Raw genomic sequence first — 14293 nt, 5'->3', positions numbered from 1 at the left:
AAAATCCTGGTCAAACTGTGAAGCAAATTGCTCCACATGTGTTGAAGCTGCAGTACCCTTCTTCCCCTTGTTCTTCCTCTCAGGACACGTAGTAGCATAGTGTCCCATCTTTTGACATGCCCAACATTTGACTTTGGACATATCCGTATGTTTCTTCTTCTTCTTCTCCCTTCCCTTGGCCCCATTTGATGGGGCCCCTTTCTTGGCCTTCCCTTTGTTCTTCCCCCTGACTGTCAAGGCCACATCCTCCTCATTTGCTATCTTAACCCCACCATTGCTAGTCTTCCGTATCTCATGCTTCTCCCTTCCCTTAGCCCCATTTGATGGGGCCCCTTTCTTGGCCTTCCCTTTGTTCTTCCCCCTGACTGTCAAGGCCACATCCTCCTCCTCTGCTATCTTAACCCCACCATTGCTAGTCTTCCGTATCTCATGCTGCACACAATCAACCCAGAATCTATCCCAATTGAGAAGATTCTCCCTAGAGGTAACATCATCTCCAAAGACCTCCCAAGACTTAGGAAGTCCCGCTACAACTATCCTAACTAACTCTGTGGGTGCAACTGTCTCACCAATAGCAGTGAAATCATCACGTACCTGTTTGACCCTGCCAAGATAATGAACTACACTTTCAACCTTTGTCATCTTGATGTTCTTCAATTGTTCTTTGAGTACCATCTTCTTGCTCTCATTGGTACTCTGATAGAGAGTGGTTAGAGCTGTCCACATCTGATATGCATATGTGTTGCCTCTCACCTGAGGAACCACATTATCCTTCAGGTTGTCCATCAAAATCCTTTTTGCCTTTGCATTATTTTTTGTGAAAATAACAAGTTCATCTGTAGCAGTGGGAGGTGCAACCACTTGCCGCACTATGTCCCAAACTGCTGCCTCCTCAAACACTGTCTGAATTCTGTCCTTCCAAACGACATAGTTGGATATCCCATCCAGTCTGTCCTCTATCCTTAAGAACATGGCCATGATTGTTGTCTAGAGTTTACAAAGCCAAGAAAATGGAGAAATGGACTTTCCAGCACACCTTGTTGTCCCAAAAGTTCAGTTTGTGTGAAATTTCACCTTGCTGTCCCAAAATATCAGTTCGCTGTCCAAAAATTCAGTTTGTTGTCCAAACCACTGTTTGTTGTCCCAAACTACTGTCTGCTGTTCAAATTGCAATTTCCATCCTGTAGCTCTGATACCATGTTGAAATTTGATGACTAGAAAAGGTTTCCAACAATCCTATCTTGGTTTTGAATTCACCTTATCACTGCCATTCAGTTAAATGCCCTTTCCCATAAACATACATTCAACATATAGAATTCTAGAAATGAAATTTTCAGATTAAAACACATGGGACTGTCAACACATGCTGAAAATAAATATGGACATAACCAGACCAACAACACACATAAAAATACACACAAATTTTTGGTGAACTTAGACCTAGGCAAAACCCCTTTAATCTTCTCCGGGGAAAACTTGTTAGAGGGCTCTTCAAATTTATTTATCTTTCAAGTTCAAGAAAGATACATTTGCAGACAAAACAAAACAACAAATACAACTTATCTCTTTAGCCCAAAACTCCTTGAAAACTGTGCCCACTTTGCCTCGATTTTTGTGCCCATTTGAAGCTGAAAATATGTACTATATGGATACGACTGTACGGACTGTACAGACTTCTGTACTGCTGTACGAGCTATACAAATTTTTTTCTTTCAAAAACTTCTCTCGAACGACGTGCAACTCACAACATTCAATGTTGTTCGTACTGTACCTTCCGCTGTCTTCTAAACCTTGATTTCCATGTTCAAAAATCACTCCTTCAGCGTGCTGCAACAAATTTCTCTTTCAGAACTTTTCTCGAATGCTCGGCCTCCTTTCTCCAATCTGCTCATGAAGAATGAATGTAGTCTTTCTTTTCTTCTCCCTCTTTTGTTTCTTTAAATGACTTTTGGGAAACCCTAAGATCTAATGGCTCAGATTCATTTAGATCAATGGATGAGAATACATGTGCATTTAATTCTCATTTTCTGTTTTTTAACTCACCCATTAAATAAAGTACCCACATTGTACTTTATGTCTAAAGTCACTTTTCACTGTATAATTTAACATTGACTTTACCACTTATAAAGTCACTTTCACTTTATAAAGTCACGCTTAGGAAAATAATTATTTTGGACACTTTTCCCTAGGTAGAGACTAACCCATGGGAAACCACTTGTCCAAGGTACATTAAAAATCAACATAAATAAGTTTAGGGGGGCTAGTTTACAATTAGAAATTAGGGAAAAAATAAAAATAATAAAATTTTGTTTGTCTGGGTTGCGCAACTGCAAGCAATTTGGACCGGTGGAATCGGCCTCTGAACCGGAATAGGCCGGTACCTATTTTGGTTCGGAAGCCTGGTTTAGACTGGAATTTGGCCCAAAACTGTTGGACCTGCCAGCTCTATCGGTTTCGATAACATTAGTTGAAAATCTGTAGCTATGGTTGGTATTTGAAGGCTACCTGTCAAAGGTAAAATAATTATTATTCTTGTTGTTCAAGGCGGCCCCAATTTGACATGTCGACCCCACCTCATGAAGGGGTTTGACCCTTTGGCCAAAACCCACTTAACTTGACATGTATGTATTGACATTTGACCCTTCCTCATTTGGACATCACATCATCAATTCAAATTTGTTCACACGTGCGAAGGAGGGAGAAAAGTTTGACCAACTTGACTCTATTTGACTAGCGTTGACTTGGACTTTTTTGGGCTATTTTGGCTGAATCTTTGCTTAGCTGATTGAACTGTTTTGACTAATGTTGATCGTTGGTCAACTGACATAGGTTGACTAAAATTGCAAGGCTGAAATTTGGCCTCTTTGACCACAGTTGGCCAAGAGTAGCAGAGGCCGAAATTTGACCTGTTGGCTAGATTTGACTTGATGATCTGAAGTTTGAATTTCTCCCTCCTTAGACAAATTTGTCTTGGAAAAGTGGTATGACTATTTTGATTATATTTGACTCGAAATTCAGATGTATAATTTGATTGAATTGGACCTTTTCTCCTAAGGGAAGGTTGTTGGGTTTTTCCCTTGGTTTAGATTTTTCCCAGGGTAAATTTTGTGTCTCTTGTGCATCTTTATTTTACTGTGATCTCTATTGCCCTATTGTATTTATGGTTGAATTTTTTTAAAGTGTAATTGTTTAATGATCTAAAATTTGCTAAGAAGATAAATTGTATCATTGGAAGTAATTATCTGGCAAAAAATTGTGCTTGTCTTAACTGCACGTAAAAATCAACGTAATGGCCCAACTGAGGAAATTACGTATCCAACAACTAGATTTGATCTAGCTGATCAAGCTCTCCTTGACGGATTTGGATCTCCTCGTTGCCCCCTTCCTTGGATCCAACGCACTAGAATGCAAGTCCTTCTCCACTCACCACTGAGATGCTCTCTCAATATCTTGTGTTGTTATATGATGTGTCTTTTCCTTATACTTATCCTCGCTTTTATAACTTTATATTGAACTAAATCCCTAACCTTAATCTCCAAAGTGATTAACGATCAAGATTAGATTTCACGTCACTTGAGATCAATGATTGAAATTAAAACATAATTACTATTGTAAATACTTTATTTTTCCTAAATTCTAGTGTTTCTTCAGTTGAATTAGCCGACATAATAATTATATGCTTTTCTTAAGTTAGGCTAAATTACAAAAGCAACTTGCTCACATATGACAAAGTGTCATGAGGAGACTTTGGGTGAATTCTTGCATGCTTAAACACTTAGGCTTGTGCAAAATTCCCTGCTCGATCTATAAACATCAATAGGGCTTTCCTAAGGATAGGATTGCGAAGGCTATAGAGTGAGGGATGTTGCTGCAAAATCTAGCAGGTCCAGTGAAGGACTCATTGATCAAGGGCCAAATCTTATGGCAACAATGAGGGAGGGTTGCCACTATCACCTCAACAAACTTCCCCCTATTGTTTCGTGGAATTTCATCCACGAGTGAGGCTTCCCTATGCCACCTATGAGGAATTCTAATACTATGGTTAGAGGTGACTTATTTTGAAGGTCTAAAGATAGGTAGAGGGCTTTGTAGGGCCTAAGATGACCAAGATAGTCAAAACTAGGATTCATGCTCTCTAAGGTTAGACATAATGACAAGCTACTATAAGTTAGGGCTTGAGTGATGTTCAATATAAGGGCTTGCAATGGCATATAGCAGCCTTAGAGAAACCCTTAAAATGATGTTCAACAAGAAGGGAATGAAAGGTTTCCAATAGAGACTAAGGCTAATGCAAGCAAATGGGTTTTACAACTATTAGATATGTGCAAACAACAATAAATAGGGATGATGTCGACCCTTCTAGGGCTTGTGCGGCACCTTATGAGGCTAGATTTTTCTTTTATATGGTTTATGTAATCATTTATAGAAGCCTTTGTTGCTGTGATGTGGACCACCTAACAAAACCTCCTTAAGATCAAGTGTAAATCAATCAATCAATCATTAGGTAACTAAAACCATAGATTCGTCATAGTGGATCATACTTAAAGTTAGGGGCAGAACCAATACTTCACACAGATCAACATCAAATATCTAAGTAGACCAAGTCCCGTTTAGGTGTTCCCTCTCTTATGTTAGGGATGGATAGATGGATAACCCTGTTAGGTGCTTCTAAGCCCCAAGGGCAAGCGAAAGTTCTCGGGTCAACCCATCAATCGATAGGTGCATGTGTAAATGGTGGTAATGGTGCGGGCAAGAGTTCATGGCTAGGGGCCATATTCAAAACTATTTATTTTATACCCAAAAAATTAATTTCACCTCAACAAATTAATTTTTCTAAAAACTATTGAATAAAAAATACATCGGCATTCAACTTAAATAATTTGTAGTGAAAATTTGATTGAAAATAAATCACAAAACACAACAAAAATTTTCCCAACAATTTCTCCTTAAGTTTTTTATTACTTAGGAAAATTAGGGCTCCCCTAACAAGGAAATGATCTTCAGAGAATACATAGAAAAATCGACACAATAGAACTTGGATTTTCAACCCCTTCGAAATTTCGGCCTCCTGAAGAATTCAAACCTCTAGAAATTTTGGGCCTTGGGAATAACTCTGCCTCCACGTGCAAATTCGACCTCGTTCTCCTCAACCTATACTTCCCCTTGTGCACTAGAGAAATTCATCCTTCTTCCCTTGTGCAAACGTAGATGGAAAAGCTCCGCCCCTCATAAATTTTGGCCTCTCCAAGTCTTAGCCTCCTCTCTCCACAGATTTGGCTTCCTTTAATCCTTCTCCATAAATCACCTTGCTGCACACTTTTCTCTTCGCTTCAGTGTCACTTGAGAAAATCCCTCTCCCAAGCATTCAATCTGGTTTCCTCCTCTCCGTTACACTTCGTTTATAAGTTTCATTAATCCAAATCCCTAACCCTAATCTCCTAAGTGATGGGTGGGTAGGATTAGATCCTAAGCCTCACTTGAGATCAACAATAGAGATTAGATCTAGTTCATTAAAATGAATTAAATTTGCTTTTCATTAGGAACCTTAGCTTAATAGCCAACATTAACTAATTAATTAATTAATGTGCTTTTCCTTAGTTAGAGTTAGGAAAGAGATCACAAGTCACACAACATGTGCAAGTTCCTAAAGAGGCTTTTGGACATCTTTTGCATGCTTGACACCTAGCTTATGCAAAAGCATCTGTCTGAGCTATTATCATCAACACTTCAAGGTGCATGAGAGATATAACAATAAAATATTTCATCTAGGATAATGCTATATTACCAATATCCAAAAGTTGCCACTGGTCCACAAAATGCATGTATCCAATGCATGTCTCAATACAAAGGTAACCAACCCTATGGATGGATGTGTAGGGTGTCAAGTAGATGGAGTGCTCCATAAGAGATGAAGTAATCAAATCCCAAAATAGCAAGCGGATCATCTCTACAAGACAAATCCAAAGGAGATAAAGGCAAATTAGTGTTTTGACCATGCCAAGACTCCATGAAATAATAAAATATATATCTCCAAGAATAACAAGAAGTGTCTCCACAAGTGCGCCCTTAAGATATCCTAAAAATAGTAATAGGACCAAGGAATTGCATGCAAAAGCCACATGTGCAACCCTCCAAGTATGCTACACACCCCTCCATAACCACCTCCAATAAAATAACATATATGCCATGTCTAAGAGGTGAGGGCGCTCTCTTATGAAAGTCCAATGATGACAAGTGTAGCTTAAATATTCTTGCAATAAAGATGAGAGAGAACCTACGAGACGTGCACCCTAGAAAAGTGTGCTATGTAGCTACATTAACCACCCACAAATAACAAAATATCTACCAATGAAGTGTGCCCTAGAGAAGTGTGCCAACCTCTCCAAGAAACAAAAAAATAATGCATTCCTTGGTAATTGTTTCCAAGAAGTGGGGTCACACCATTGGAATGTCTCTATCAACTCCAACTAACACCTTAAAATGTGAAAGGAAAGTCAATGAACTAGGTTGCCCTAGCTATTAACCTTAATTTGAGTGAATTAGATTGCCCTAGCTATTAACCATAATTTGAGTGAATTAGATTAATTTAACCATTAAACAATTGAAGCATCCTAAGCATGTGTGCACAAAGGTTAGTGCTGGCCTAAAACCATAGGCCCCCTCCAAATAGTGACAATTTGATTAAACCACCATGAACATGTGAGCCAATGAAGGGTACACTCTAAAGTGTCATACCATACAAATAAAATATATTTTCCCTATCAGAACCCCACCATGATAACAATAAGTCATAAAGCCCAACCTAATGTGCACCATTGCCAAGGGATTATTACGTCAAAATTCATCATCTAACATTAAGAAAATGTTAGGTCACCATCAAATCATATGTAGCACCCAGCTTTCAAACTCAAACTTACGAAATAACATATCAATGAGGGTATTAACATCGTGAAACACATTTCCCCAAGGTGATGTCTAACAAATGGTACATCTTATAGTTAAATTAAATAGTAAAATCCTACCAATGCAACATGAAGCAACCCACCATAGCAACATCATAAGAGATGTGACATAAAGAAGTGCCAACCCCATGAAATCATCAAGTGTGTTCTCCATGACACATCCAACACATGAGGACCATGTAGAGCACTTGATCCTAGTGACATCAACATCATATATAAAAACACCAAGTCAGTAGGAAACATCAAGAATGAAGAACATCATGAAACATCTACCTCTTAACTTCATCATGCAACTCCTTTGGGGGGGTAGAACCCTCATCCATATTCATGATAAGCATATACACCAAACGATCATAATGAGATAACTTGCTCCATATCCATCATAACTGCAACCAGGGTTGATCAACAAGGAAAACATGTGTGAGAAGACCACCAAGCAACAAGCACAATCAACTAGCCAAGGAGAAGTGAGACTCCCCCAAACCAAAGATCTCACAATCGATGCTATTTTCAGTTCAGAGATGGATTGCAATCGATGCTATTTTGGTTATGTGCACCCTTACATGCTATATAAATGAGAATTTGTAATTTGTGGACCTGTGGTTGATGAAGATTATAACTACTAGATGAATGATGTTACATGGTTTAATCCATGTTTTAAAGTTTTTTTTATCACTAATTCATTATTCTACATGCTTTTGTTGACATATGTGCATTAAAATATATGAAAATTATGTATTATATAAAAATCGCTCCTGGCCCTAAATCTTTTGAAAATGCCACTCCCTGCTCCCGTTTCCAAGTAGCCTAGGTTACAACAGTCTTGTACGTTTCAGTTTGGTATCCAGCATTTGTATTGATTTTCAAGTTATGTTCTGGAACAGGTTGGGATTATGTTTACAACTTTGGAGCGCATAGCACAAATTGACCCAAAGCATGCAGACATTGTGCTTCTTGAAAATTATGCAGCTTTTCAAAACAGGTATTCATATCATTTCTGTAAAGAAAACAAAAAAAAAATGTACAAGTATTCACATCGTTTTTAGTCTGCTTTTCCTAAACTTTTTCATCCTCTAATAAAATAGTAGTCATAGTTTTGTACTTGTAGTATTGAAGAAGGGGATTTAGCTGCTTTGCTGAAGTACAAAATAATTTTAATTGCTTTAACTGATGTTGAGGTTGTTTGTGATTTAGCCTGTATGATCTGGCCAATGTTGTGCCGACGTTGGCAAAGTTCTACCATCAGGCAAGTGAAGCGTATGAGCAAGCATGTACCCGATATACGACCTCTATCATAAACTATGTACGTTCTCTTGGACTATCTTAGACACAAGAGGCTGAGGAGACAATTTGATGAAACAAGCATAAAGTACCATGTTTTTGCTTTTGCAAATGAAATAGGGATGAGAAATCAAGCGACATTTGTTTAGCTATTTGTTTTGATATCACAAGGATACATTTGTGCCAAATGGAGATATCTCTAGAGTCTAAGGTTCTCAAGATATATCTGTTTACCATGAGTTACCTGAAATTGTATTGCAACAGAGACTTACTTTATGCACTTCCATATTTTGCAGCAATTTGATAAGCTATTTCAGTTTGCTCAGAAAGTGGAGAATTTGATGTATACAATCACTCCAGAAGAGGTATGTAAATTGACATTGAGGTGGTGGCTCAGCTCTTATCCGTAAGTCCATCTATAATGACTTGACTTGGGGTGGCCTGTTTGTCAAGACATAGTTTTGATCCAAAAAATTTACAGAAGTATTCTCACAATTATTAGCAGATTTTTAGGACAATTTTGCATTCATTTGGCACATTATAGTTGCATGAAACTAGTAATAAATTAATTGATTTCATCTCAATGCTTATTTTACTAATTATTTTCATTTTTACCTCAGTGTAACCTTTATTAGCTATTCTTTTCTATATTCTCAATTATAAAATTGATGGATCATTTTTATTTTTATTTTTTTAAATTTAATCTCAAACATGCATTGTAGAGTTTTTGGAACTCTGTTTTGGATCACAACTAATTCTAAATTCAGTGCAGTCTGTTGTATAGATCCAGAAAAAATGTCCACCCTCTAGAGGGCCTTCTATCCTCATTCTGATTATTAACATAAAAGAAGCAAATCACTACAGTTGTTGGTTCCAGAAGGGCCTTTGTATACCTCCTATACAAGTGCATCACACCCCCTAGGACACGAAAAGTGTGCATAACAAATTGCCCAACTGCTAGTTCAATTTTAAATGCCCATATAAATATGTTTTTCTTAGAGAGAGTATGTGGAGAGTGCAATCCACTAAATGTTTTGGTTTTGAGATGACAAATACTTTAATAAGAGATATGAAAGTGACAATCAAACATCATTTACTCTATGCAGTTATTCCATTGAGGCACTACATTTTTGTAATCTTTTGACATATATGTACAGTAAACGTTAATGCCTCCACTTGTGTTGATATCTCAAATCAAGGCAGAGAGACTTTTCATGTACATGTCAGTTAGAGAATGAAACCGTTCGTCCAACTACTTAGAACTTCTCGACTCAGATGTCCTTGTGATTTCTTGATGATCACGTTGTGACTTAACAGATGACATACGTGGTAAAGTACATTATCACATAATAGCTGTAAGAGTCTTTTGATTGACCAAGGTGTTAGTTTTGTGCAACTTAGAAAGGCTACCCTTTGTCACCTCAGTAGATCTTTGTCTCTCTTTTGGTTGGCTTCTCTCCAACTCAAGTGGGGCTTCCTTAAAATAGGATTATCAAGGCTATGGAGTGGAGGCCCAAGGTCAATAATGAATAGTAAGGCTTGTTAATTTCTGTGATGTTCTATGTTGTTACAATCACTTTAGCCCAATTCTTATCTTCAATTAACAATCTTTAAACACAATTCAATCTTTCAATTATCAAAAGCAATTGTAGATAGAATAGTGAATACAATGAAAAATAAGAGATGCCAGATTTGGTCAAAGACCAGGGAAAAACCCCACAAGGGGAAAACCCTTTCAAATTCTTCTTATTAGATTGTCATAAAGTGTTAAGCAAAGAGAGAGTACAATGTTCCAATTCATCAATCACAAGATTATCCAACAAAACCAACCATACAATATCCAAGAGATTAACCCAGCAACAATAAAGATCAAAATGAAAGCCCTAGGTCTGCAGTCAACGATCAAGATTTGTGGTCAACTGTCATCAAAACCCTAGGTCATAGCGGCATGGAGCTAGAGACCATGCGTGCGGATGCAATTCTCTAGCCGGAGGGAGAAGCATGTCTTGTGTGCGGCTACAACTGAGATTTCCCTGTTCCAACCCTGTAGCCCCAGACCAAAACCCTAATTCACACGTGTGAGCTCGGATGTTGTAATTTCGGACCTGTATGAACCAATTCCATGAACCAACTTTAGACCTGTGCAAGCTAATCCAAAGAAGAGAGACGGAGAAGAGGCTTGATGATGATGTCCAAATGAGGTTTACTTGACTTATATTTATAGGGCTTCCAAGGGTGTCCAATTTCTCTTAAGGGCCAACTTGTCCTTTTGTGCACATGTGGGTTTCCATATTAAAAATATATTTTTCCTCAACCAAATTAATTTCCTCCAAGGGCTAGGCGGTGTCTTTCTTGATGAGGAAGGTTGTCCAAAGGAGGGAATTGTCCTTGAGCTGCCAAATTAACACTCCCTCTTAGCTAGTGAGAATTAATTGACTACAACATATGTCCCATCTCAAATATCTCTTCATCATCAAATGTCATCATTGCTCATCTCTGTTCATCTGTTGAACACTCTCGAATCTAATAGAAGAAGAATTTGACATTGTAGGTGAGCTCAAGCTACCACCTTCTATCCATTGAGGAGCCACTGCTACTACCCGAAATCATCTACCAGTGGGAAGCCCAATGCTACTACCTGGGAATTTTTGCTGGCAGGGAGCTCAATGTTGCTATGTGGGAATCTCTGCTAGCAGGGAGCCTAATGCTACTACCAAGGAAACTCTTCTAGCGTGGAACTCAATGCTACAACCCAGGAAACTCAACGAATGGGGAGCTCAATGCTACAACCCGAGAAACTCTGCTAGTAGGGAGCTCAATGCTACAACTCGGGAAACTTTGCCAGTGGGGAGCTCAATGCTACTACTCGAGAATCCATAGACAATAGGAGGGATGCCACTTACCTTATGAGGTAAGGATCACGCCTATCCTATTGCCTGCAGATAATAGGAGGGATACCACTTACCATAAATGGTAAGGATCGCACTTATCCTATTATCTACTCATCTTCCCAAAATGACCCTTATGAATCAGTAGTAGAACACATGCATCACTAGCTTGAGCAGGATGCCACTTACCATAAATGGTAAGGATCATGCTTATCCTATTATCTACTGATCTCCCCAACATGACCCTTAAGAGTCAGTAGTAGAACACCTGCATCTTTAGCTTGAGCGGGATTCCACTTACCATAAATGGTAAGGATCACGCCTAACTCAAGCAGCCAACACCTATTTGCCAGATGTGTGGGAAAGACAGATGCCAACTGGGGTATACTCTGTCAAATCGAGAGGCCCCTCCCCTCAACCCCCGGAGCTTAGATAGGGGGGATGAGTATAGCTTAGTGCCCTTGATCAGCTGTGACCCTTACCCAGGAGGGTCACATCCATCAGTCCAAGCTGCTCTCTGAAGACCAAAAACTTCCCTTTCGACAAAGCCTTGGTGAGTATGTCTGCAATTTGCTCATTAATCGACATATGATGAAGTCTCACGGCTCCTCTCTGCACCATGTAACGTATGTAGTGGTACTTGATCTCAATATGCTTGGACTTTTCATGAAATACAAGATTCTCTACCAATTAGATCCCACTCATGTTGTCACAAGACATCATTGTTATATCAAATACCTGCTCAAACAACTCTCCAAAGAGCTTTCTCAACCAAATTGCCTCATAGCTAGCCATGCTAGCAGTAATATACCCTTCCTCGGTCGTGCTTAAAGCAACGAACTTCTGTTTCCTACTCATCCAAGATATCATCATAAATCACAAGCCAAAGCAACACCCATATGTGCTCTTCCTGTCAATAACGTTTCCTGCCTAGCCATCATTGGTGTATCCATGCAGTCTCACATCTCCGGAAGTATAAGATCTTTCATCTCAAACCTAGAGGCCAACTTACTCTTACTCTCGATCATTGGAGGCTCACTACATGTCAGGAATAGATCGTCAACATATAAAAACAAAATCAAAGACATACCTTCAACCATTTTGAAGTAGAGGTTGGGATCGGCGTTGCTTCGCGTCAATCAAGCTTCACCATGTAACTATCAATGCGGGCATACCAGGGTCTGGGAGCTTGTTTCAAACCGTGCAATGCTTTCTTCAACCTGCAAGCATGAGTCTTTGTGTCCTGTACTTTAAATCCCTAGGGGTCCTCAACACACACTCTTTCCTTGTACTTCTCAATGCTTCCATTCGTTTCATGCTTTATCTTATATAGCTATTTTGAAGATACGACAAACTTTCCCTTAGGTCTCGGCACAACATCCCATACATCATTCTTCATAATCAATTCATATCCTTTCGCCATGGCATCCTTCCAAACCTGTCCTTTCACAACCCCTTTATTCTGCTCGGGATTATCATCAAGCTTGTTCCTGCTAGAGGGGAATGGTCCCCTTGACTTCTTTCCAATTCGATGCCATAGCTCACTTTGATAATTAATGTTGTGGACCATTGCTAGAAGAGGTCTTTCGTTGACTCTATAGAGTCCAACTCTAGATCCCAAGGTAAAAGCATCCCTCATGCGAGATTTTTGAGGCCATGTGAGGACTTTTCCTTTGATGAAGGCTACTGTTATACGTTTGTCTTCCAAAGAAGAATTAGATACCAACTTCTTCTTTAGTTCTGGAACATACTTTACTTCATGAAGAATAACGAATTCTCCATAGTCCAAATCAAATTTGATAGTACCATAGCCCTTCAGTGGATTGTAGAGTTGTCCCCAAGAAATATCTTCAAACTTGTTTCTCTCTCAACTAGATTTGAGAGGACTTCCTTATACTTGGAGAAGTGTCTAAAAGCCCCACTATCTACCAGCCAACTATCATACAAATCTGGAGGAGAAGAACTAGAAAGGGTTGAAATAACAATATATTCATATTAACTAGTAGCTACATTACTTTCATTCCTGGAGTTCCTTGACTTCTTTTGAGGAAGAGGACTTTCTTCACAATCATCCAGAGTATCTCTTCTTCTTTGATCATCTCTTCCTCTTCTATCATCCCACCTTCTTCTATCATCACTTCTTCTATCATTATACCTGTTGTTGTTGTAGCTTTAGTCGGATCTTGGAGCATCTCTCTTTCTCGGACAGTCTCGGGCATAGTGACCACAATTGTGGCAATTGTAGCATTCAATATCCCTTAATCTTCTATTAGAGTTCTTTGACTCGGGAGAAGGACTACTTGATCTACATGGTCTTCCTTTTCCCTTTTTCTTCTTGTGTTGAGTAACAAATGCAACGAGCTCTCCTTCTTCATGCTTTTGAATTCTCCTTCTGTCAATCGCCTCGATCTCCTCTTTAGTACATTGACCAACGAGCTCATCAAATGTCGAGAATACATTATTGTTGCTTAGACTAGTAATGAATGTTTCCCAAACAGGAATAAGACCTCGAAGAGTGACCAATATCAACTCCCTATAAAATACCTTCTCAACTCCCTATCCGATACCTACTCACTTGCAGCTTGCAATTGATCCCTTAAATGAGATACCCTCATGATATAGGATTGCATAGATTCTCCTTTGTTCATCTTTATCTCTTTGAGTTGATCTTTCAAGGAGAGGATGTCATTCAAGTTGTTGACCTCGTATATCCCCACCAGCTTGTCATACATATGCTTAGATGCCTTCAAGTTACCAACATAAACAAGCAAATGATCTTGTAGACTATCACTGATAATTTTCTTAGCTTTGAGATCATCTTTCTTGTCCCTAGATTTTATAGCAGCAAAAGCACTTGCTAGAGGCCAAGTACCTTCCCTTGCACATACTCCAAAACATCATTGTCATCAAGTATAACTTCCAACCTACACTTTCAAGCAACAAAGTTAGATGAGTCACCTAGCTTCTCATTCTCCTTGAAGTAAGAGGTAGACATGTTGACCAACACAAATAGGCTCCTTTAGCTTCTCTAAAGATGATTGCTCTTGTCTCTTGTCTCCTTGGGCTTTGCTATTCACCTTAGCTCTGATACCATGTTAATCTTTTTGTTGTTCTATGTTGTTACAATCACTTTAGCCCAATTCTTATCTTCAATTAGCAATC

General features: G+C 38.8%; 1 protein-coding gene across 2 annotated transcripts in view; it reads left to right on the top strand.

The window, feature by feature from the left end:
• Nucleotides 1–14293, top strand: part of LOC149154629 (exocyst complex component SEC3A-like) — a 283578-nt gene that overhangs the window by 205703 nt on the left and 63582 nt on the right. For both annotated transcript variants that reach the window (XM_089440389.1, XM_089440388.1), the window contains exons 20-22: nucleotides 7847–7944; nucleotides 8157–8265; nucleotides 8540–8608. In XM_089440389.1, the coding sequence (XP_089296515.1) occupies nucleotides 7847–7944; nucleotides 8157–8265; nucleotides 8540–8608 (276 nt within the window). The remainder of the gene's footprint in view (nucleotides 1–7846; nucleotides 7945–8156; nucleotides 8266–8539; nucleotides 8609–14293) is intronic.

This window comes from Pinus tabuliformis, chromosome 9 (genome assembly GCF_031772625.1).
Source record: "Pinus tabuliformis cultivar Carrire ecotype Pingquan chromosome 9, CPIR1, whole genome shotgun sequence".
Lineage (NCBI taxonomy): Eukaryota > Viridiplantae > Streptophyta > Pinopsida > Pinales > Pinaceae > Pinus > Pinus tabuliformis.
The sequence above is the reverse complement of the archived record's forward strand: the minus strand, read 5'-3'. Positions and strand labels throughout refer to the sequence as shown.